At 43.8% G+C, this 25,051-nt stretch overlaps 1 protein-coding gene across 1 annotated transcript in view; it reads left to right on the top strand.

Annotated features, from left to right (window-relative positions):
* Positions 1 to 25,051, top strand: part of KCNH1 (potassium voltage-gated channel subfamily H member 1) — a 423,679-nt gene that overhangs the window by 234,135 nt on the left and 164,493 nt on the right. The window contains exon 9 of the mRNA XM_068233463.1: positions 12,017 to 12,269. Coding sequence (XP_068089564.1) covers positions 12,017 to 12,269 — 253 coding nt within the window. The remainder of the gene's footprint in view (positions 1 to 12,016; positions 12,270 to 25,051) is intronic.

The raw sequence follows: 25,051 nt of genomic DNA, 5'->3' as shown, positions 1-25,051 counted from the left end.
GGTGGCTAGCCCTAAGCCCCCCCCCCCCCCCCGATGGTGCCTAACCCAAAGACCCCTCCCCTCCAGTCCTGCCATACCCTAAGACACTGCCCTGGTGGTACCTAACCTTAAGACCCCCAACCCCCCCCTTCCCCATTGATGCCTAACCCTAAGACTCCCCCGGTGGTGTCTAGCCCTAAGACCCCCCCCCAAGGTGGTTCCTAACCGTAGGATCCCACCTGGTGGTGCCTAACCCTTAGATCCCCCGGTGGTACCTAACCCTAAGACCCCCCCCCCCCCTTGTGATTCCTAATCCTGACCCTGTGGTGCCTAACCTTTGCCACATTTCATGTCAAACATATTTGTTATTTTTAACTGATAACACCAAATAAAGTGATGTAACCGAATGTAGTCACCTGCTGATATAACCAATTTTGTAGCCGCATTTATATAGCCCCCCCCCCCCCCCCTCAAAAAAAAATCATGGCTAAATCCAGCACCCTTTAATAGCCGGGGAAAAATCTGGACTATATCCAGCGGAAGCGGGAAAAAAGGGCGCAGGCAGCTAGTGGACAAAAAGGGCGCCGCCATTCACTCTCATAATAAATAACGTTTAATGGGCGCCGAGCAGGAAAAAAAGGCGCCGGACATAAATAACGTTTACAAACGGCGCCCGGAAATTTTTAGTGATTTATAAGTGTGCTTGTGGTGATTTACGTTTATAAAATGCACCCGTGCCGATACTAAACATATTTATCTAATTTAACTACATAAAACATTATTTAAAGTTTTATCCCTTACTGTTTGTAAAACATTATTATTCACAAAATAAAGCGATCAGTACGTAACGTAAATTGCAATATATTTTTTGCAGCCACAATTAGTAAAACATTATTATCCACATAATAAAGGGGGGTCTTAGGTTTAGGCACCACCAGAGGGGTCTTAGGGTTAGGCACCACCAGGAGGGTCTTAGGTTTAGGCACCACCAGGGGGGTCTTAGGTTTAGGCACCACCAGGGGGGTCTAGGGGTTAGGGATAGGTACAGGGAGGGTTCTGTGTAAGAGTAGGCTTAGGTATAGTTTTAGTAAAATTTTAGTAATGCTTACTAATGTTTTACAACACTTATTACGAACGTAGTTAAATTTATATCATCGTTATAAAGAATATTTTCAGATTTTATTATAAGAACAAACCATAAATGAAGGTTATTCACAATAATATACAATTATAACAATTAAACATATATTATTGTTTTTTTAATAAACGTAATTATAAGTTTAACTTTTGAAACAGGGAAGATTAACGTTTTCACAATTTCCGATTTCATAAACATTATTTAACCACTTCCCAACTGAGGGGTTTTACCCCCTGACCACCAGAGCAATTTTCACCTTTCAGCGCTCCTTCCATTCATTCGTCTATAATTTTATCATTACTTATCGCAATGAAATGAACTATATCTTGTTTTTTTCGCCACCAATTAGGCTTTCTTTAGGTGGGACATTATGCCAAGAATAATTTTATTCTAAATGTGTTTTAATGGGAAAATAGGAAAAAATTTATTATTTTTCAGTTTTCGGCCTTTATAGTTTTTAAATAATGCATGCTACTGTAATTAAAACCCATTAAATGTATATGCCTATTTATCCCGGTTATAAAACCGTTTAAATTATGTCCCTATCACAATGTTTGCCGATAATATTTTAGTTGGAAATAAAGGTGCATTTTTTTCAGTTTTGCGTCCATCCCTAATTACAAGCCCATAGTTTATAAAGTAACAGTGTTATACCCTCTTGACATAAATATTTAAAAAGTTCAGTCCCTAAGGTAACTATTTATGTATTTTTTTTAAATTGTAAATTTTTTATTTTTTTTTTAATTACAAAAAAAAATAATTGGGGAGTGTGGGAGGTAAGGAGTTGATTTTTTGTGTAAAACAAGTTTATTTGTGTGTAAAAAATGGTTAGGGTGTAGTTTTACTATTTGGCCACAAGATGGCAACATTACAAATTTGTTTCATGCGACCTGCAAGCGTCCTTCCGGACGCTTGCAGGAAGTAGAAAGAGGCTGGGACTTTGTTATTTCTTCACAATGATCGCGCTGCTCAGCCGAGCGGCAGCAGATCATTGCGGGGCTGAGATCAACGAACGGGAATGGATTTTCCCGTTCATTGATCTCTGGGCGAGCGGGCGGCGGCGTGTTTACTAGCGGCGGGCGGCGTGTTTACGAGCGGGAGCGCGGACAGCGGCGGGAGTGCGCAGAGTATGGATTTCTCCGTCCCTGGGGGTGAAAGGATGGAAAAAGGGGCGGAGAAATCCGTACGCGCGGGGGTAAAGTGGTTAATGATTTATAATTTTGTAAAACATTATTTGTAAACAAAATATAGCACACTATTTTTATAAACGCTATTAATGATTAATTATTAATTAGCGTTTACACCCCGCGCCCTTTTTGTCCGGGCGCCCTTTTTGTACGTACGCATATCCAGCGCCCTTTTATTGCCGAAATAAATTATGGGTTGTATCCAGTGGCCTTTTAGAACTGAACTGAAAAAAAAACCTTGGGCACTCTTTTCACCACTTTATAGCCGAAATTTGCAGCAAATAACATTGAAGACTATGGAGGCGCCCTTTTTACACAGATGGCTCAGATGCCAGTTTCAACTGATGCCAAGCATTTCAACACTTCCTGAGGCCCAGTGCACACCAAAACCGCTAGCAGATCCACAAAACGCTAGCGGTTTTGCTTGCGGAGTGCAAATATTTAGGGCAGTGCACACCTAGTGGATTTGGATGCGATCCGCGTGGTTATTGTATTTCAATGGGCTGGTGCACACTGGCGGTTTGAGGTTTTTAGCAAACCGCAAACGTGTAGCAGGAGGCACGTTTGCAGTTTGCTAAAAACCTCAAACCGCCGGTGTGCACTAGCCCATTCAATTACATTAGCCACGCAGATTTTCAGGCGGATGCGGCCGGCGGATCTGCCCAGTGTGCACTGGGCCTGACAGTTAGTGTTGGGCGAACATCCAGATGTTCGGGTTCGGGGTGGTTCGGCCGAACATGCCCCCAATATTCGGCATGTTCGGGCAGAACCCCAAACCCAATGCAAGTCTATGGGGACCCCGAATATGCCCCTTTGGGGCCCCCTATAGGGTCCCAGCATAAAGGGAGAGCATGGTCCGAGCGCGGGGGGGGGGTTCGGAAATGCCCCCCTCCCCGCTAAGCTCTCCCTTCTGCTGGTCCCTATAAAATTAAATATAAGTCCCCCGAAAGTACCTAGCAGGCTGGCAGGAGGAGGGCAGGAAGAGGGCAGCCGGAGATCATAGGCGCTAGTACCCTCTCTCTGACCCACTTCCTGTTTACATTTGTAGTCGCGTCAAGAGAGAGCAGAAGTGCCACGATGATGCGTACGAGGGTACGCGCCATCTACATGATGACACGCACCCTCGTACGCGTCATCGCGGTACTTTTGCTCTCTCTTGACGCGACTACAAATGTAAACAGGAAGTGGGTCAGAGAGAGGGTACTAGCGCCTATGATCTCCGGCTGCCCTCCTCCTGCCAGCCTGCTAGGTACTTTCGGGGGACTTATATTTAATTTTATAGGGACCAGCAGAAGGGAGAGCTTAGCGGGGAGGGGTGGGGGGCATTTCCGACCTTCCCCGCGCTCGGGGCATGCTCTCCCTTTATGCTGGGACCCTATAGGGGGCTATGTTCGGCCGGACACAGCTGTGTTCGGCCGAACACAGAAGGCCTGTTTAGGTTCGGGCAGCGTGGCCGAGCACCCTCCCGAACACCATGAGGTGTTCGGGGGGTGCCGAATCGAACAGGCCAAAATCCGGGCGAACCCGAACAGTGGCGAACACTGTTTGCCCAACACTACTGACAGTCAATGGGATTAGTCCAAGTGTTGAAAATAAATAAGTAACAATGACTCCTGTTCCAGGCAACTAGATTACTCCTTCAAAAAGTTGGGAGTTTATGAACAGTCTATACTCCAAACAGAGTGCTTTTGCCATGGCTGCAAAAAAAGTGCAATTTGAGCTTATTTTTACTTTTTGGGGATATTTGTCACCGACTGTAAATTGAGTTGAAAAGATCATTTATAAAACAGACTTCTGCAGAACTAATACATGTTTATGGCAATTTCATCACAAAAAATGGCTTTAGCCCACAATTAATGTTCTGCAAAGCAAATATGTCTTCTGTCCCGTCAGGCGACTCTCTGAAAATCCAGTCACACCTCCGCACAGCGCGGAACGTGAAACGCCCTCGCACCTCTATAAATGTTATTTATTTTCCCAGCTCTGTGGACTACAGTGTTTAGATACAAAGTAAACCTCATGATCCTTTGTCCATTATTCGGACTATAAACTCTAAAAGAAAATGATAGGTGTAATTACAGCCAGGCAGAAAATATGAGAGTATAATACATATCGTTTATTACTCGCTCCCCGTCTCCGAGCCCAAAGGCTGTTTGTTGATGAGGAAAGTTTTTTTTCTTTCTGAACTGTACAAACAACAAAACTTCTAATAACCCGAAGGGCAGCAAGTTTTAGTGACGGCTTTTCTGGAATGTTCTGGCCAGCGCACTTCAGAAGACGGCACTACTCGCCATAGAAAGGAAAAAGGGCACAATATTACTGTGTACACCGCATATACTCGACTATAACTCCAGAAATGTAGGTCTGACTCTCTAAATAAAAGTATAGGGGTCGACTTATACACGAGTCAGCTATATATATATATATATATATATATATAGCTATGTATATATACAGCTGCACTATGCAAGTACTCTCCATTGGTTGGGGAGGTTAGCATACAGACACAAAAGCTGTGCTGCTGACCTGCTCAAATTGGTCAGTATTGGCCAGCATTTTTATTTATAGATCTCCTCCTAGGGTCAAGTGTAGGGCTAGAATTACCATAAGGTACTGTAGGCATGTGCCTACAGGCGCTTGATGTTGGCAAAAGTGGCTTACTCCTCTCCCAAGTGCCTCCCTCCTGCCTTACCTATGCAGAGTCCCGCTGTGAGTGTAAATGAGAGGTTACACACTCGGGTATCGGTATTCCACTGACCAGTTCTCCCTTCAGTCAGGGCCACCTCTAGCTACCTAATACTGAGGATAGCTCTGGCTACCTAATTCTCAGGGGGGCACCTGCAGCTACCTCTGACAGGCAAGGGATGTAAGGGTGGAGTGACAGCTGGTACAGCCGGCACACTGTTTGGCAGGTGTTTGTAGGTTGGAGGGTGAAGTCTATGGTGCCAGGACGACATCTGCACCTATAGGCTCCTGTGATGTAAATCCCGGCCTTGTCAAGCGTATACATACAGGGGTTAGACAAAATAATGGAAACGCCTAACATTTTGGCATCATAATCTTTGAACATGTTTTAACCCTCCTGGCGGTATGAAAAATTCCGCCAGGAGGCAGCGTGGCAGTTTTTTTTAGTTTGGTTTTTTTTTTAAATCATGTAGCGAGCCCAGGGCTCGCTACATGTTAGCTCAGCGGCATTCCCCCGCCCTCTTCGATCACCTTCGGCAATCTCCGATCAGGAAATCCCGTTCAAAGAACGGGATTTCCTGGAGGGCTTCCCCCGTCGCCATGGCGACGAGGCGGGATGACGTCACCGACGTCAGCGACGTCGTGACGTCATTGGGAGTCCCGATCCACCCCTCGGCGCTGCCTGGCACTGATTGGCCAGGCAGCGCACGGGGTTTGGGGGGGGGCGCGTGCCGTAACGGATAGCGGCGATCGGGCGCAGGCCGGCGGCGATCAGTGTGCTGGCGCAGCTAGCAAACTGCTAGCTGCGTCCAGCAAAAAAAAAAATTAAGAAAATCGGGCCAACAGGGCCGGAGAAAACCTCCTGCGCGGCTTACCTCCAGGGGTTACCGCCAGGAAGATTAAGCAATCAAAACTTGACATATGTTAAATTTTTTAAAATTATTTTTTTTATTTGATTTGTTTAATTAAAATAGTTGGTTTTTTTACAGATCTTTAAACCAAAGTTGGTTATAATTTATAAAAATGGCAGATCTCTCAGACTTTCAAAGAGGCCAAATTGTTGGTGCTTGTATGGCAGGCGCTACTGTAACAGAAACTGCCCGAATGCTTGGCATTTCAGGAGGTACTGTCTCAAAAGTAATGACTGCCCTTGAAAGAGAAGGAAAAACGTCATCAGCAAAGCACAGTTGTGGCCAAAAGTCGAAGTTGTCTGAGAGAGACTGCTGGACTCTAAATCGATTTGTTACAAAAGCTTGCAAGACCACGGCTCCTAAAATCACTGCAGAGCTGAATAAACACCTACTGAACCCAGTTTCCACAAAAACTGTTCGTCGGGAGCTGCACAAATCTGGATTTCATGGAAGAACTGCAATTAGAAAACCTCTGCTCTAAAAGACTGTTTCAAAGCGTTTAGAGTGGTGTAGAAACCACCAGAATTGGTCCCTCGAGCAGTGGAAATTTTTTTTTATTTTTCTCTGACGAATCATCGTTTACCTTATTTCTGACCTCCGGCCGAGTGTACGTTTGGAGACAGCTGAAAGAAGCATTTCCTCCAGACTGCCTTCACCCAACCGTAAAACATGGCGGGAGCTCTGTGATGATCTGGGGTGCTATTTTTTGGAAATCCGCCGGGCCAATTTCCCTTCATGGAAGAATTAACAGCCAAGACTATTTAGGAATTTTGGGCGACCAAGTTCATCCTATGGTTCAAGAACTGTACTGCCATCTTTCAAGATGATGCCCCAATCCATACAGCTAGAATTGTTAAAGAATGGCACGAGGAACATTCTAATGAAGTTGAGCACCACAATCCCCAGACCTCAACATTATTGAACATTTATGGTCGTTATTAGAGATTCAAGTAAGAAGTCGATTTCCGCCGTCATCGTCTCTAAAAGAACTGGACGGTGTTTTAACTGAAGAATGGGCTAAAATTCCTTTGGAAACAATTCACAATTTGTATGAATCAATACCTCGGAGAATTGAGGCTGTAATTGCCACAAAAGGTGGCCCTACATTAAAATATATTTTGTTGATTTTCAAGATGTTTCCATTATTTTGTCCAACCCCTGTAAATGGTTTTGTATATAGCTAGGCTTAGAAAGTCGGGAAGAACAGAGATACAGGTACACAGGACCAGGCTGGCAGGCACACTGTTTTAACCTTCTGAGTGTTACGGCACTCAGGAGGTGAGGATTTTTGTGGCAAATAGCTATAAATCCTCTAGCTAGCACTAAGCTAGCTAGAAGAACTCCCCGTCACCCTTTGATCGCCGCCGCTCCCCCATTTATACATTACCCAGCCTGGATCCAGCGATTGGCGCAGCCTCCCGGGACAGCTCAGGTCTTTACTACGTCATGACGTCATGCGCAAACCCGATCCTCCCCATAGAGAGACCCTAGCTGCGCCGGGAGGCTGCGCGATCGCTGGATCCAGGGAGGGTAACGTATAAACGGGGTGATCGCGGGGATCCAGGGGTGCCGGAGGCTCTTACTAGCTAGCCTAGTGCTAGCTTAAGGATTTACAGCTATTTGCCACATTTGTTTCATTAAGGGGGACTCCTGGGGCCACAGAGCGGTATGCCCGACACATATCAGAGCAAGTAAAAAATAAAAAAAATCCACTTAACTCAGGCTTGCTCCAGCCCCTGCCAGCCGTCCTGTGCCCTCGCCGAAGCTCCGCTCTCCGCCGGTGGCCCAGGGTCCTCTCCGGGGCAGGATGTCCACTACGCCTGCGCACGGACATCATCCGGACTATACTGCGCAGCAAGCTCACAGAGGAGTAGCTATGGGTGTGCAAGGGGGGCATATGTCCCCGGGTGCAGCACTAGGAGGGCACTCAGCACGCCCATTGCACCCCCACGTACATGAGAGGTGGCTTTCTGGCTGCCCGAAGTGCCCCTGCTTCTCTCCCTGCCTCTGCAGAAGCGTTAACAGCAGCAGAATAAGGATATCTAAAGGGGGCACATCTGGCTAACTAAACAGGGTGAAGGGGGGCACATCTGGCTAACTAAAGGGGCACACATTGTCTATTTAAAGGGGGGGCACATCTGGCTACCTGAATGGGGCGAGGGGGCACATCTAGCTATCTAATTAACTTCTGACTCCATCCATAACCATGACCACATTCTGATGTGTGGCCACATTTTGTCCAGAGGGGGCGCAAAAACTGTCTTTGTCCCTGGGGGCTGAGAACCCTATCTATGCCTCTGCAGGCGCAGTTCAGTCCTGATGAAGTCAGTACGACCAGTGAGCCCCATGATGGAGCACAAAAGAGGAAGCCGACCTGGCGAGGGCGGCATCTGCACCGGAGGGGACCGGGAGCCACCGGAGCTGTGGCGCGGGCACAGGACGGCTGCCAGGGGCTGGAGGAAGCCCCAGGTAAATGGATTTTTTATTTTTATGGTGCTCGGACCTTCCCTTTAATTTATGGCAGGTAATATTTCTGTAATCTAAAATGCTGGCGAGTTGTAACCAAGGCTCATTCTGTAGCAATTTGAAGCACTAAGAAAAATACATTAAAGAGAAATTGTACTGAAAATAACATCATGAATAACTTTTACATTCTGAAATTTATTAGAGGTGGCAACATCTTTACTGCTGCCAGGTGCAGCTCTGCAGATTGTTTGTTTCTGACAATTCCGAATCCTGGGAAAATAATACCTGGTCTCCCAGAATGCTCTGGGAGGGAGAATTCTCAACAGCCTAGGCTAAGCATCACTGGGAGGGTGGGGCTACATACCAATACAGCAAAGTCCCTAATATCCTGCTTAGGCGGGGATTGCCTGATGCCAGGTGTTCTTGGTGGTTGCTTGAACCGGAACCCCCCAATCCAGCAGCAGCAGCAGCAGCAGCAGAAAATACTTACTGATCCTCCGGGCGACGTCTTCTACACTTCCATGCAGCTCCCAGTGGCTTTCTGGCATCCTATTTGTACGGCTCCTGGTGTGTCACCTGACCTGCTTCGGGTCAGGTGACACGCCAAGTGAGTCAGATGACAAGCCAGGAGCTGTGCATGGATGCCGAAAAGCCTCTGGGAGCTGTAGGATTCGTAGAAGTTGGCGCCTAGGAGATCGGTAAGTAGTATAAGCTCTTCAATTCCCTGCAAACCTTTACAAGTTCTCTCCTTGTTATCCCACGGCCCCAGGGCCGGCTCTAGACTTTTTGCTGCCTGAGGCAAACTTGTGAGAATGTGCCCCGCCCCATATTTGATTGCACAGTGCGCAACCATTTTCTCTGCTTCGTTTAACGTTCTCACATGACATGCTGCAGCTCAACACAATAGCACACTTGCTGGCTGTGAGTCTGTGACAAACACACTGCACAGGACAGCAGTGCCACCTCCTCCCTTCTGCTGTGCAAGTCAAATGACACGCTGCTGCTCTCCTGCCTCCCCCCTCCTCACTCACTATCAGACTCCTCACACAGCACAACAAGCTGCTTTTCCCCAATGATGACCTCACTCTCCTCTCACTCCTCCTCCTACTATGACTGCATGCTGTTAGTGTAAACACAGTACAAACATGCTGCCCCTGTAACCTCTGCACCTGATGCAAATGTTTCACCATGCTTCATGAAAGAACCGGCCCTCAGGCATGCTGGTTAGTTGAGACTTCCAGGTGCCTGAGTTCTGGATAACTGGGAATTTGTTGTATACAGCAATATATTGCTATAGGAATGTTTTCTGATGCTGAAACTAGAAAAATGACCACAGAAGTGGCTATCCTTAATAATGTACTGCATTGTACTATATGTATATGTCACTACAGGGCCTCATTAAACAAATAAAGCAAATGTATAACACAGGCTATAGATTCCCTTTAAAGTAATGTAGAACAAAACCGTTAAAACTGTCATAGAATAGCTGAACCGTAAAAAAAACATGAATAGATGACTCTTAATTGAAATAATGATATGCTACTTACATAACGCAAGTTACACTAGCAACGCTCAGGTTGCCTAGGTAACGCAAGTTGCGCTATTTTCTCAGAAAGCGTTACATAACTGGCATAAGTGTACCGGAACAATTGCAATTTTACGGATCTTTCATGAATCACCTCATCATGATATCTGCAGCAATACAAGTCGGTTTGTGCTGGACAACAATACACAATATCTGATGCACAATAGCTGTCTCCATTCGCACCTCAGTCAGCTTGCCATTGGTGCGTCCTGCTCTTTCCAACAACAGTACAGTTCAATACAGGCGCCACTCAGATTCATATGTAATCGAAATAAAGTCCCAGAAATTTCTCAACATGAAGTCCTTTTCCTCCTCTGCAGATATTTTAAAGTGAACCTCCGGACTAAAAATCTGCTCAGCAGAACTGAAAAGGCTTGGTGTTTCTTTAACAGTTTCACAGCATCAGAACTTTGTTTTTCTTACCAAAGCATCATTTTTTGGTGCATTTTTAACTAAGCTCCACCCATTTTCCCCCTGATGCTGTACAGAGCATGATGGGATTTCCTATGTTGTTATTCACGTTGCCTAGCAACTGGGAGAGGTGCTCAGCACACAGGACAGTTGGAACTGTGTCTAATGCTCCCGGTCACCTCCTTTCAACCAAAAAGATGGCTGCCATCATGAAATCAAATATTTGCCTGTTCTTTTAAAACAGGGTGGGTAAGAGATTATACTACCTATCTATTTTAATTAACATAACTAATGTAACTTAATGACAGTATGTTTGTTTAGGCTGGAGTTCCTCTTTAAGGTCCCTCCTCCTGCACACCACAGCACACCTCCACCACACCCAATCAGAAGCCACTCACCAGATGCTATGACCACCAGGGTCTAGTACAGGTAGTCCCCGGTTAACGAACGAGATAGGGACTGTAGGTTCGTTCTTAACCTGAATCTGAACATTGTGCCATCTCTGTCCCCTGTACCTCCCCTGTGCCTCCAGTGTCCCCCTCTGCGTCACCTCTGCCCTTTGTACCTGTTTATACAAGTTTAAAAGGCATTTTTTCTTTGACTTTTTTAAAATCGATTTTCTCAAAAACTACAGGTCCGATTTGAAATTTTTTTTTGACTTGTTCCCATGGAAACAGAGAATCCATGCCGTTCGTATCTGTGGGTCATTTGAAAGTCGGGCGTTCGTAAGTCAGGAACTACCTGTAATGCGTTGGGGATATTCCTAGGTCACCCCCGACCTCCACGATCAGATACAATCCACTTCCTGTTCCACATTCCATATCCCATTCATAGCCAATATAATAACCTAGCGTAATGCTGTAAAACTATTTAGAGGGTGAGATGAGCCAAAAAAAAAGTTTTATACATACCTGAGGCTTCCACCAGCCCCCTTCAGGCTGATCAGTCCCTCACTGTCCTGCTGATCCTCTGCCTCTAATACTTTTAGCCATAGACCCTGAACAAGCATGCAGATCAGACGCTCTGACTGAAGTCTGACTAGATTTGCCACATACTTGTTTCAGATGTGTGATTCAAACACTGCTGATGCAGAAAAGGGCTGAAATTTGAACTGAATTCCTGTCACTTTGGCTTCTAGAAGTCTGGAAGTAAGACCGTTATTGCTAAATCCATACCTTCCAACTTTTTAAGATGAGAAAGAGGGACACTTAAGCCACGCCCCTGCCACACCCCTGATCACGCCCTCACCACGCCCCCTAGTCACACATACCATAAAGATTTCATAAGAAAAATATGGTGTTTTATAATTCAAACCACACTGGTCCTTTCTATCCTGGTTCATTTTCCATCATATTAACATTTTAAAATGAGTAATATATCAATTTAAAGGATGGGAATAAAGTTTAGAGTCAAACACATTTTTTAGTAAAGATATATATATATTTACATAGAAAGAGGAACAAAGTCCGGAAAGAGGGACAAATGAGGGTGAAAGAGGGACAGAGGGACAGGGCTCCCAAAGAGGGACTGTCCCTCCGAAAGAGGGACAGTTGGGAGCTATGTAAATCTTGGCTTCTCTGTTTACAAAACCATAATTTTTACCATGTTTACCTCTTTACCACAAAGAAAAATATTGTTTGTGTTATTTATGCAGGTTCTGCAGATTTGCCCTAAGGACATGCGAGCGGATATCTGTGTCCACCTGAACCGCAAAGTATTTAAGGAGCACCCCGCTTTCCGTCTAGCGAGCGATGGATGCCTCAGGGCTCTGGCTATGGAGTTCCAGACTGTACACTGTGCCCCCGGTGATCTCATCTACCACGCTGGGGAGAGTATAGACACCCTCTGCTTCGTGGTGTCTGGTTCCCTGGAGGTCATTCAAGATGATGAAGTTGTTGCTATTCTGGGTAAGTAATGCTGGTCTCATTACCTTTTATCTGCGAGATAGGAGAAAAGTTTCAAGAGAAGAACATCCATTATGGTGCCCAACTGCCCATACGCGGTACAATAAAAGCGTTAGATTTTCCTGTTTATTCGACCAAAACCATCGAATCGAATGAAAGTCAAAAAGAATCTTTTTTTTTTTTCGATCAAGAAAAACGAATGATTATGCCATTTTTTCAATAAAAATCCAATCGGACATGTCGTAAAAAAATGTATATCCGATCTAACAGAATAATCGAACGAAATAATCTAATTGAAAAGAAAAAATTGTACCATGTATGGGCACCATAAGTGTTGAACGTAATCTAATTAATTACGACTTTGTGAAATCTTGCAATTATGGTCTTACCTTGTTACGACTTGGACATTGATTTCGTATAGTCCATTCATAATTTCACATAATTTTCTGGTAATGTCTAGCCAATTTTGTTTGTAAACAAAAATTTAGAGATTACGGTTCAAGAACTGTAATCTCGAAATTTTGCGTACATTTTTTGCATAATTTTGTGCTGATTTTAGCGGTTAATAGCAAAGCGCTCATACATCCTATTGTCACTAAAATGGGCGAATAATGGGAACAAGGAAAAAAAAATTCAAAAATACCTAGTTTTTGAGAAAATGGATTTTAAAAATGCAAAGGGAAAATGTTTTTTTAAATCGCGGGGGAAAACCGCATGACAAAGCCGCATGCGATTTCCCTATTAAAAGCATTGTGGGCGATTCGCCCGCATTCCAGCCGCACGCGAAATCTGACGGCTCTGCCGTGCAGATTTCCCCCGCACACCAAAACGCACCCGCACGACGCACAAGTGGAAACAATCCCATCCACTTGTATTGCCTATGCGAATCCGCATGCGGTGCCTCCATGCGGATTCGCTATAGTGGAAACGAGCCCTAAAATCGGCACAAAATTATGCAAAAAAAATGAATGCAAAATGTTAAGATTACGATTCTTGAATATGTTTAAAAAAAAAATTTAATTACGATTTTTCCTGAAATTTCGGATAACGATTCTACATTGTAATTGCGAATTACGATGCAAAATTAGGATTATGCAAAATTTCTGCTCACCACTAACATCCATTGCCCAATTCTTTTTTTACAGTGTGCCCATTAAATGTGGGGTCTTGATTGACTATTATATGTATTATTGATTTTAGGCCGATTTGAACATACTAGTGTGTCACTTCCGCTATGCATGAAAGCAGCTGTTACTTTGTGGATTCAATAATAGAAAGCTAGCTGCAACGTGATCCTTGGTTTACCGATGTGTCTAAATATTTTCCCATTGCTTCTTAAAGGACCACCATCATGAAAAATTGTACAATTTAAAATTACATGAAAACACATAAATTAAAAGTACATTTCTCCAAGAGTAAATTGTGCTATAAATTAATTCTCTCCTTTGTTGCTGCCACTTACAGCAGGTAGTAGAAATCTAACAGAACTGACAGGTTTTGGACTATGCCCTCATGGGGGATTATCAGGGTTTTCTATATTTTCAAAAGTACTTTGTGAACTGTGAACAGCAGCAGTTGCTCAGTCTAATAACCAGAGTAGTTGTGCCATTAGGCCCGGTGGTGGAGGTGGGGGGGGGGGGAGGGGGGTAGCTGTGACATCAGGCAAGAAGAATGGGGTAGCTGTGACATCAGGCAAGAAGAATAAATAAAATACTGTGTATCCCCCAGGAGGAGATAGGCTAGTCAAAAACCTGTCGGTTCTGTCAGATTTGTCACTGTAAGTGACAGCAGCATAGGAGAAAGAAGTAATTTATGGCTCATTTTACTCCAGAAGAAACATATTTATTAATTGTATGTGTTTATAGTTATTTTAAATGTTACACTTTTTTGTAATAGTGGTCCTTTAAGGTAGAATTGAACTTGTTTACAAGAAAATTTAGGCACAGCAGTTGGGCATCGGTGCTGGAGGGTGGGGTTACAGAGTGTCTGTGTTTATGTAAAAAAAAAATATGTGCATATGTACCTGCTAAAAATCTTCAGGCTTAGCCGTTTTACCTCGACTCTGCCATTGCCACAGCAGTACCTGGTCCTGTTGTGCAATCATTACATTCGCTGGGTAGACTTAAGGTGGCCATACACTGGTCGATTTGCCATCACATTCGACCAACAGATAGATCCCTCTCTGATCGAATCTGATCAGAGAGGGATCGTATGGCTACCTTTACTGCAAACAGATTGTGAACCGATTTCAGCCTGAAACCGTTCACAATCTGCTGTGGTGGTGGTGGTGCTGCCGCCGCTCCCCCCGCCCGCATACATTATTTGGTCCGCCGGCGCGACTCCAGTCCTCAGGTCTCCGCTGTCTTCTCCGCTCTGGTCTCCAGGTCCGGCATGCTTTACTTCTTCCTTCCCGGCAGGAAGTTTAAGCAGTAGAGCGCCCTCTACTGTTTAAACTTCCTGCCGGGCAGGAGGAACTGAAGCATGCCGGAGACCAGCGCGGACACGGAGCAGCGGTGACCGGGGGTAGTCGCGCCGGCGGAGCAGGTAATGTATTGCCTCTCTATTGCGTCGGTCGTCGGGCACTCGAACGCCGCTAGCGACCCGCTCCCTACCCGCGGGCGATCGACGGTAATTTTCCGCTCTGAGCGATCGACGGGATCGGACTAAATAGATCGAAATTCGGCGTGTAGCGCAAACGATTGACAGCAGATTCAATCCCAGTGATCGAATCTGCTGTCGAAACGGCGGCAAATCGGGCCAGTGTATGGCCAGCTTTATTCTTGAATCAATAAAAGCAGAGAACTTTATCTCCTTTATTTGCTCACTGATTACTTCCTTAGGAGTACATCTGTTCATTTGTCCTGCAGCCGGCAATAATATCAGTTAGCTTCAGTGGGGTTGTAAATATGCATTCAAAAGACGTCAGAGCAGTCTCATAGTGTTTTATATTCATTTTTTACTGTGTTTAATGTTTTTTGATGACAATGCCACTTTGAAAAAAAATAGATTTTTCGAAGGAAAACGGTAGTAAAACGTTCCATCAGTACATAATATATTCTCTGTACTCTGTAAATTTGTTGTAGCATTAGAACTGGGGCACCTGCACAATGTGCTGGAGGACCTGATGGTAAAATATGACAGCGTCAGAGCAGAGATAAGATCACATACCGAACCATTCTGTCACCGGTGACAATCGCAGCTATTATCCGTCTCAGTGGTCTGCTCGTTCAGTGCGAGAACATTCCCGCTGATTTCATTTTGTCTGATTGCACTCTTCTGCTCGGTACAAAATGTGTCTTTGTCCCAATCCAAAGCAGTTTATTTTTTTTGTGTTTCATCCGTGTGTGACTAGTGTCTACAAGCTGCAGCCAGGCTGTAAGGTCAGAGTGTGTGTGGCCCAGGCACTGCTAGAGGAAAAGCTGGCCCAAATCACTGGTCTTTGCTGGCCCACTGTTTTTGCAAAAAAACAAACAAAAAAAAAACACTATTATAAATAGGAACAAATTGGACCTGATTAAAGGGGAGGGGCCAAGCCATTTTTTCCTTAATAAAAAAAATTAATTTAGCCCCTCCCTTCCCCCCCCCCCCCAAAGCTTTAGGGCTCTTTCACATTTGGACGTTGCATTTTAGGGGACGTTAACGTCCCCTAACGCAACGCATGGTGGTGGTAATAGGAGGACGCTACATAGAGACGCGTTATGCGGCTCTTGGTGCGCCTTTTTTGTTCTATAGTTTGCGGAGACCAGGTGATTGGAACACTCCGCATCACGTGGTCCTGCCAGCCAATCAGCGGCCGCTCCAGGAAGTAAACACTGCAGTGCAGTGAATAATAATTAGCCATGTGGCTGGCCGCAATAGCGGACTCTCCCCTCCTCCTCTCCTGCACAAAAAAAAAAAAAGAAAACAAATTACTGAGCATGTGCAAACAGTCTAACGCGGCTAAAACCGCATATAACGCACAGCATGCTGCACTTTCTTTGAACGTCCAGCGTTACTCTGTAACGCAACGTGGGCACTGTGAACAGCCCATTGATTTTTTTGTAAGCGATGTCATGAGCGTTTTCTGGTGATTTAGGTAGCGATTTTAAAAAGTGTAAGCGTTTTGCCAGCGATTGTGTAGCGATTAGCGTTTTTAATTCTGGTTGGGCCTTTCAATTAATTTTAAATTTTTTACCGTGTGAAGTAATTTCAAAACGCTAGGAAAATGTGCAGGTTTTAATGAGCGATTTACGCCAGCATTTATATACTTTACATTGCAGAAAAGCTAACGCTAAACGCCAAAAATGCTGCATGTCCTGCATTTTGCGATTTGGTAATCGCAATCGCTCCAGTGGAATTTGGCCCATCAAACATTAGCTGAGCGTTTAGGGAATTTGCTAGCGGTTTGAATAGCTCCGTAAACGCTCACAATATCGCTCCAGTGGGTTCCAGCCTGGCTAGTATAAGGCCTGGAACCCACTAGCAGCGATTTTCTGAGCGCTTTGCGATTTGAAAAGCTCTTGCTAATGTAATGCTATGGGTGTGATCCCACTTGAGGGATGTGATTTTATCAAAATCCCCCACAGCATTGCATTAGCGAGAGCTTTTACAAGTCACTTGCGCTTAGAAAAGGCTTCTGGCCTGGAACCCACTACAAAACGCTATCGCTAATCGCAATCGCTAGCATTTTGTATGAACGGTTTGCAAGCGATTTCATGAGCGATTTTGAAAAGTGTATTGTATTTGCCAGCTGTTGTGTAACGATTAGGATTTTAATTCTGATTGGTCCTTTCAATAACTTTTAATTTTGTTACAGTGTGCAGTAACTTCAAAACGCTAGCAAAATCGCTCTGCGCAGTAGCAAGTAGCAAATATACTATCCCCCTTAGTTCTTCTATTAGAAAAAGAATAATAACATATACGTGAGCAGGAACCAGAGCCCAAAGGGCATCATTTACTGGAACCTCGGACTAGGTACAGATTAGGAGGCTCACATCTAACGAGAGACCGAAGTCATTATTTTATAACATTATACCGATTTTGCTTGAACCAGTCCAGCCATCTTATATGAGGTGATGTACCCTGGTGAGTACTATAAGCATCTTCTGAAAGAGAAGGCCAAAGAGGCCATAGAGGAAGGAGAAGGAAGAATAGGATATTTAGAAAGGAAAAGGAAGAAAAGAAAGAGAGAAACAGAAAAGAAAAGAAGTAAGGGTTACCCCTCTGACCTCTCCGTGGGGAAAACCAACACCGAGCTGATAGAGGACAAGAATCTCCGAATATCTGGAGAAGAATTATATTACTCCTCTCTGGGGAGATTGCCATAAATCTCAGAGTCACCACTACTGTCCCAATATCACCTTTCCTTCTTCAGATTCTTTAAATATCGACCTTATTAGCCAGCTATTTTGGTGAGTCTACTGTGAGATTCTTGTACTATAGCCTCCATTGTTACAATAAAGCGCATTTCTATAAACCAGTCCGCAATTGATGGAGAATCATTCACATTCTCATTGACCAACCCCACTCAAGGCCGGATTTGTACTCTTTACTGCCCTAGGCCACTGTCACCAGCCGGCCCCCTTCAGTATAGGTAGCCAGATGACCCCTCCCCCTTCCCTCGAGTATATGTAGCCAGATGACTCTTCCCCCTTTCCCTCCAGTATAGGTAGCGAGATGACCCCTCCCCCCTTACTCTAGTATATGTAGCCAGATGACTCCTCCCCCTTTCCCTCCAGTATAGGTAGCCAGATGACTCCCTTAATCCCTGCTTCCCCACCCCCCTTTCAGTTTAGGTAGCCAGCTCGCCTTCACACTGCAGCAGCCATCAGTGTCACTCATTTCCCCGCTCATCTCCAGTGCAGAAACATCCTTTTCCTTTCTGTCTCCAATGCTGCCCCGGTCCATAGCCGCTGGCCACAATGCAAAGGTGCACAGAGATTAAGGTGGCTGCTGCACAGGTGGCTAGCAGTAGAGTACTGCGGCCAGGCGCTCGCCTGATCTCCTTGCAAATGCTGCACCAGTTTAGCCTGCTTCTTTGGTGCCCTTCCTCCTGTGGTGCCCTAGGCCATGGCCTAGGGCTAGGTGGCCTTGTCCTAAATCCGGCCCTGACCCCACTGCAAATTAGGGATGGTTAATGAGCTGCAAATAATAGTGATTTGAGTTGATGCAGCATTATGCAAATGTTGAATGCAAATGTATGTAGCTTGAACTTGAACCGATCAAATCCTGCTGAGGTAACATTTGATTGATTCAATTTGCATAATCCTGCAACAATTATTACCATCTCATTGACCACCCCTAGTGCTGATCCATATTCTAGCTGTTTCCACTAGGAAAGTGGAATTTTGCACTATACCATCCCTATAGGATGAATCTGGGCTTGTATTGTACACAGCGACCTCCCCATTCGCTAAACAAGATATTCAATGCATGCGAATCACGACCTTAGACTGACCTTTCCAGCCTTCACTACACCTCTGCGCTGATCAGAAAGCCAATAAGTCTGTTGCTTTGGCATTATGTATGCAGCACAATGTGCTGACTAAGGGCTGAAGCGATAGGGGACTGTCACATTATAGCTGGCAATAACAGGACTGCACGCTGTGATAGCAAAAATGCATGAGGATTATTCATGGCTGCTGATGTGTATGCAGTGCGGGGTTCCCATGTTACTTTCCTGTATCATTTTAACCACCTCACCACTAAGGGGTTTTTCCCCTTATGGACCAGAGCAATTTTCACCTTTCAGCACTGCTTCCATGCATTTGCCAATAATTTTATCACTACTTGTCAGTTGTCACACCTAAATCTTGTTTTTTTTTTGCCACAAATTAGGCTTTGTTTGGGTGGTACTTTTTGCTAAATCTTATTGTATTATATATGCAGAAAATAAGAAGAAAAAAATAATTTAAAAAAACATTTTCTGTTTTCAGCCTTTATAGGTTTAAATTACTGTAATTAACCTCCTTAGCGGTATGGACGAGCTTAGCTCGTCCATTACCGCCGGAGGGTGCCGCTCAGACCCTGCTGGGCCGATTTGTTTCAAATAAAAAGGAGCACACGCAGCCGGCACTTTGCCAGCCGAGTGTGCTACCTGATCGCCGCCGCAGAGGGTCCCCCCAGCCGCCCGAGCCCTGCGCAGCCGGACCAATCACTTCCGGCCAGCGCTAAGGGCTGGATCAGAGGCGTCTGACGTCAGGACGTCGGCTGACGTCCATGACGTCACTCCGCTCGTCGCCATGGCGACGAGGAAAGCGGAACAAGAAACGCCGCTTTTGCGGCATTTCTTGTTACTTCTGATCGTACGCATCAGGAGCGCCCTCTAGTGGGCTTTCATGCAGCCGCCATGTAATCGTTTTTTTTTTTTATTAAAAAAAAAACCCTCCCGCAGCCGCCCTGGCGATCTTAATAGAACGACAGGGAGGTTAAAACACACACTTTTTATTTGCCCATATTTCCCGGTTATTACAATGTTTAAATTATGTCCCTAGTACAATGTATAGCGACCATATTTTCTTTGGGAAAACAAATAATTTTCGTATTTTTTCCATTTTGTTTTTTTAGTTTTCTCGTTGTACTCTATAAATAATTACAAGCCCTAATTTGCAAAAAATAACCATAATATACCCTTATAGCGAATATTATATAAAAATCTAAGTCCCTAACATAACAATTTATGTATTATCCTTTAACCACTTTACCCCCGCGCGTACGTATTTCTCCGCCCCTTTTTCCATCCTTTAACAACCAGGGACGGAGAAATACGTACTTTCCGCGTTCCCGACGCTGTCCGCGCTCCCGCTCGTAAACACGCCGCCCGCCGCTAGTAAACACGCCGCCGCCCGCTCGCCCAGAGATCAATGAACGGGAAAATCCATTCCCGTTCGTTGATCTAAGCCCCGCAATGATCCGCTGCTCTCCTATGGGCAGCGCGATCATTGTGAGAAAAAACTCACGTGTCCAGCCTCCTTATACTTCCTCCAAGCTTCCGGAAGGAAGCTTGGAGGTCGCATTAAAACAAAAAGTTACTGTGGCCATCTTGTGGCCAAATAGTAAACTACACCCTACACATTTTTCACATACAAATAAATGACTTTTACACATAAAATTAACTCATTACCTCCCACACTCCCCATTTTTTTTTTTTGTAATTAAAAAAAAATTAAAAAATTTACAATTAAAAAAAATACATAAATAGTTACCTTAGGGACTGAACTTTTTAAATATTTATGTCAAGAGGGTATAACACTGTTACTTTATAAACTATGGGCTTGTAATTAGGGATGGACGCAAAAATGAAAAAAATGCACCTTTATTTCCAAATAAAATATTGGCGCCAAACATTGTGATAGGGACATAATTTAAATGGTTTTATAACCGGGACAAAAGGGCAAATACATTTCATGGGTTTTAATTACAGTAGCATGCATTATTTAAAAACTATAATGGCCGAAAACTGAAAAATAATTATTTTTTTCCCCACATTTTTCCTATTTTCCCATTAAAACACATTTAGAAAAAAATAATTCTTGGCATAATGTCCCACCTAAAGAAAGCCTAATTGGTGGCGGAAAAAACAAGATATAGTTCATTTCATTGCGATAAGTAATGATCAAGTTATAGGCGAATGAATGTAAGGAGCGCTGAAAGGTGAAAATTGCTCTGGTGCTCAGGGGGTAAAACCCCTCAGTGGTGAAGTGGTTAAATTCTGATGCTTTGGCTTTTTTTTTTTTTTTTTTTTGCTTTTTTTTTTTTTATTATTTTTATTGTAACTATGGGGGTATGGGTGTCATTTAATGGGTTCATGGGCTTTTGATTTTTAGGTGTGTGATTTTTTTTGTTTTGTTTTTTAGGGTGCAATAATTCACCACTAGATGTCGCCTTACTGTTTACGAAGCTGAAACACAGCTTCCTGAGCTAAGGAAGCTAAAGGGAAAGTTTGTATGTTTATACAATTTATTTAAACTTTCAAGGAATGAACACTGTTGTTGGTTACAGCAGTGTTAGTTCATGAATCAGTCCCTTTGATTGGCTTTGGGAATACTTATTCCTATTTACCAACCACTGCCCTGCCAATCACTGCCACGGGTGCGAACGCGCACACACTTGCTGTGCATTGCTCAAAGCAGACGACGATTATCTACAACCCTGAGATGGGAACCCTACTCCCACAGGGCACAGATTTACTGCTATCGCTAATGGTTAAAGCGGAATATAACCCTGCATTTCAACTTTGCTCTAAAACATTATTTACAGTATATTATATGCAACCAGCATTTTTTTTTTACTAGACCAGCATTGGAAGGGTTACACAGGGCTTTAAAGTTCCTGGAGATTTCTGTAGACGCATCCGAAGCTGAAATAGATACAGTTTGTTTACATAAATGTATCTAAGTGTTAAATGTAACTCATCTCTCTGACTGAGGAGCTGGAGAACAGCCAAAGAGTGTGTAACATTTATCACTTGTTACATTCTATTTAGTTAAAATGTATCTATCTGAACTTCTGCATATCTCTCCACGGAACTTGAAACCTCTGTGTTTAACCCTTCCAATGCTGGTCTAGTAAAAAAAAAATGCTTTTTGCATATAATATGCTGTAAATAATATTTTAGAGCAAAGTTGAAATGCAGGATTATATTCCGCTTTAATGTGGCTATTTTGAAATTATAACAATGTGTTTAATTGACCTCTGTCAGGTCAAAATATCTTTAGTGCCTTTACACACTGAACACACCTTTAGGGCCTGTTTCCACTCTCGCGGAAACAGCCGCGATTCCGCAGAGCCATAGGAGATAACGGCGCCGCCGGGCCAATTCGCTTGCAGTAGCGATTCGGCCGGAACACCCTACAGAATTCGCGGTGGAGGCTGCGATTCCCATAGCCGCACTAGTGGAAACCTAACACACTGAAAATCGCAAACAGCAATTGCAATGCAATCACAATCGCACTACAAAACAATTGTGGTTTTAGCATGCAACTTTATTTTTTTTCCCGCGTTTGGCAATTTTCTTTTCATTGGTTACAAATCCCAAAGGCAGTAAAATTGCGGCAGACCTAATGGCAGAGCTTGGCTTCTTTTATACTCTCCCAGGGGGGTGGGGACATCCAAACACTCCCCCGGGTTCATTCAGGGGCGCCACCCCCTCCAATCCGCCATTTTATTGGTTAGAGTCTCTGTCCATCAACAACTCCACCAATGACTATCATTCATATAAATCCCATGCATAAAAATACATGCCTTCACCAAAGAATTAGGGACTTGAAAGTCAATATCCATCTAGTAGTAAGCACATACTTTTGAGATCTTTCCTTTTTATACCCCTAAGTCCACATAAAAGATTATTTACCAGGAGAACGCTATGTCTCCGTGAATCCTGCTTTCTGATTGGTCAGTGGCCGTCCTCGGCCGGTTCGAAAGCTTGGCCAATCAGGTAGCAACAGGCTAAAATGGCGGATTGGAGGGGGTGGCGCCCCTGAATGAACCCGGGGGAGTGTTTGGATGTCCCCACCCCCCTGGGAGAGTATAAAAGAAGCCAAGCTCTGCCATTATCGTTTGGCTGCTATCATGTTATGAGCTTATATGCTATGTCTCTAAACTTGTTATTTTAAAATGTAAACTTGGGTTATTTGGTGGGGGTGGGGGGGGGTGTAATTTTTATGTTTAACTAAGTGATGCTAGAGGACCTAGGAGAGGCTAGTCTCTCCCTCGGGGGTAGGGAACCTTGGCTCTCCAGCTGTTGAGGAACTACAAGTCCCACAATGCATTGCAGGAGTCTGACAGCCAAAGTCATGATTAATAAAGGCAAATGCATGCTGGGATTTGTAGTTTTATCACAGCTGGAGAGCCAAGGTTCCCTACCCCTGCTCTCCCTTATTTATTGAGCATAGACCGTATAGGTCCAGCATCATTCTTGCAAGATTCTTTGAGCAATCAGACAGCCAACAACTTCTTTTTTATATATTTTAATACAAGTTAAGTTTTTTATAGATTCAGTAAACAGGATTACTTGTAGTGTTTGCAGTAAATTCAGGTTCTGTGTTCTTGCCTTTTGCTTTGTGTGTGGTGCCCTGACACCATTATCCTTTATTGCTGAACCTAATTTATTATACAATGGCGGGCTTTCTTGATACTATCCCAGACGTAGACAAGCTAATAGCAGAAGCTAAAGAGGTATTCTCCTGTGAGGAACGAAGTGAACCTATAGCATCCAATAGGGTCACCCCTGACTCTGAAATAATTGAAGCATTTAAAACAATCTTAATGTGTATAAAGAACATAATAGAAGCTGGTGGGAAATAACGAGCTTTAATAGTTATCTAAGAGAGAAAATAACTGTGCGTGGTTTAAGAAATCTTGTTACTCCACACAGACATACTGAAAACAGTGAATTTATGGAAGTTTGGAATAGACTCAAAACTAAACAGAGTCTTGAGTTAATGGCTTACTTGAGAGACTTTGAATTAAAGGACTTGGAAAGAATAAATAAAAAACTGGCTGATGAACATAAAAAAGTTCTAACCTATAAATCACACCCCTCTTATAAAGAGTTGGAAGCGAAGTTACAAAACAAAGTACAGAATCATAAGGAGACTATTAAGAGTAAAAAACATGGAAAGTATACGCGTGATTGTAATGACTTCAAGAAAAATAAAGTCTATGATTGGAGTCGTTCTCCAAAAAAACCACAACCGAAACCAGCATCAGGGCCTACAGAGACCGAGACTGATACTAATACTGAATCTGAAAGCGAGCATAATTCTGATTTAGAGTCAGGGGAGACCAAAAATGTCCCAAAAAAGCCCAAAGGGAGGGGGAAACCCAGGGGAGGACAGCCAAAACCTGGGGGGACCCCGAGGGATCTACGAAACAGGGACAAATGGGGATACAAACCCTGCTATTGGAAGCAGAAGGAGGAGGAGTGGTAACTGAATATGATACCACCGAAAAGATGAAAATCATCAACTTGACAGATTATGATTTAAATGAAGTAGAAATTAATGTCCTGTCAAAGGGATTATCTTTTGTACCCACTCCACATTTTGATTTATTCGATACAGTCAAGGATGTGAACTTGTTTGCAAGAAAGCTAGCTATAAAAAAATATATGAGCAACCCTAATGTACAACAAAGGAGGGACCTTATAAGGGATGAGCAAGCCTTAAAAAATTTAAATGCACTCCTGGAGGAGAATATCTCAGGAGAGGGTCCAACTTGTACACTTACCAGTAAACTACAAGGGAAAAGCAAATTCTGCCCACCGATCAGTCAGTTTCCATCCATACAAACCTTTGTTGATGTTGTCACCAAAGAATTGGAGAATTTAGCCAGGAGGGGGAGCTGTAAAAAGGATAAGTTTAGCAACCTCAACCCTGAAGAGAGAAAAGCTTTGGATGACCTTTCAAACAATGATAACCTCATTATTAAAAAATCTGATAAGGGGGGAAATATTGTTTTGATGTCAAGGGACGGATATATTGAAATGTGTAACAAACTTTTAAATGATAAGAGGCAGTATCGAAAATTAAAACAGAACCCTACGATTAGATTTTTGGATGAATTTGAGGCACTGTTGAAATCTGCGCGTGATAGGGAAATTTTGGATAAAGGAGATTTTGAATGCATCTGTACTAAACATCCCACCATACCTGTATTTTATGCTCTTCCAAAGGTCCATAAGAACCAGTCTAACCCACCTGGGAGACCTATTGTGTCAGGGAATAACAGCCTTACTGAGAATGCTAGCAAATACATAGATTTCTTTTTAAGACCTTTTGTTGAAAGCCTCCCTTCCTATTTGAGAG

The sequence above is a fragment of the Hyperolius riggenbachi genome, chromosome 4, assembly GCF_040937935.1.
Source record: "Hyperolius riggenbachi isolate aHypRig1 chromosome 4, aHypRig1.pri, whole genome shotgun sequence".
Classification (NCBI taxonomy): Eukaryota; Metazoa; Chordata; class Amphibia; order Anura; family Hyperoliidae; genus Hyperolius; species Hyperolius riggenbachi.
Note: the sequence above shows the minus strand (reverse complement) of the source record. Positions and strands in the feature narration are given on the sequence as shown.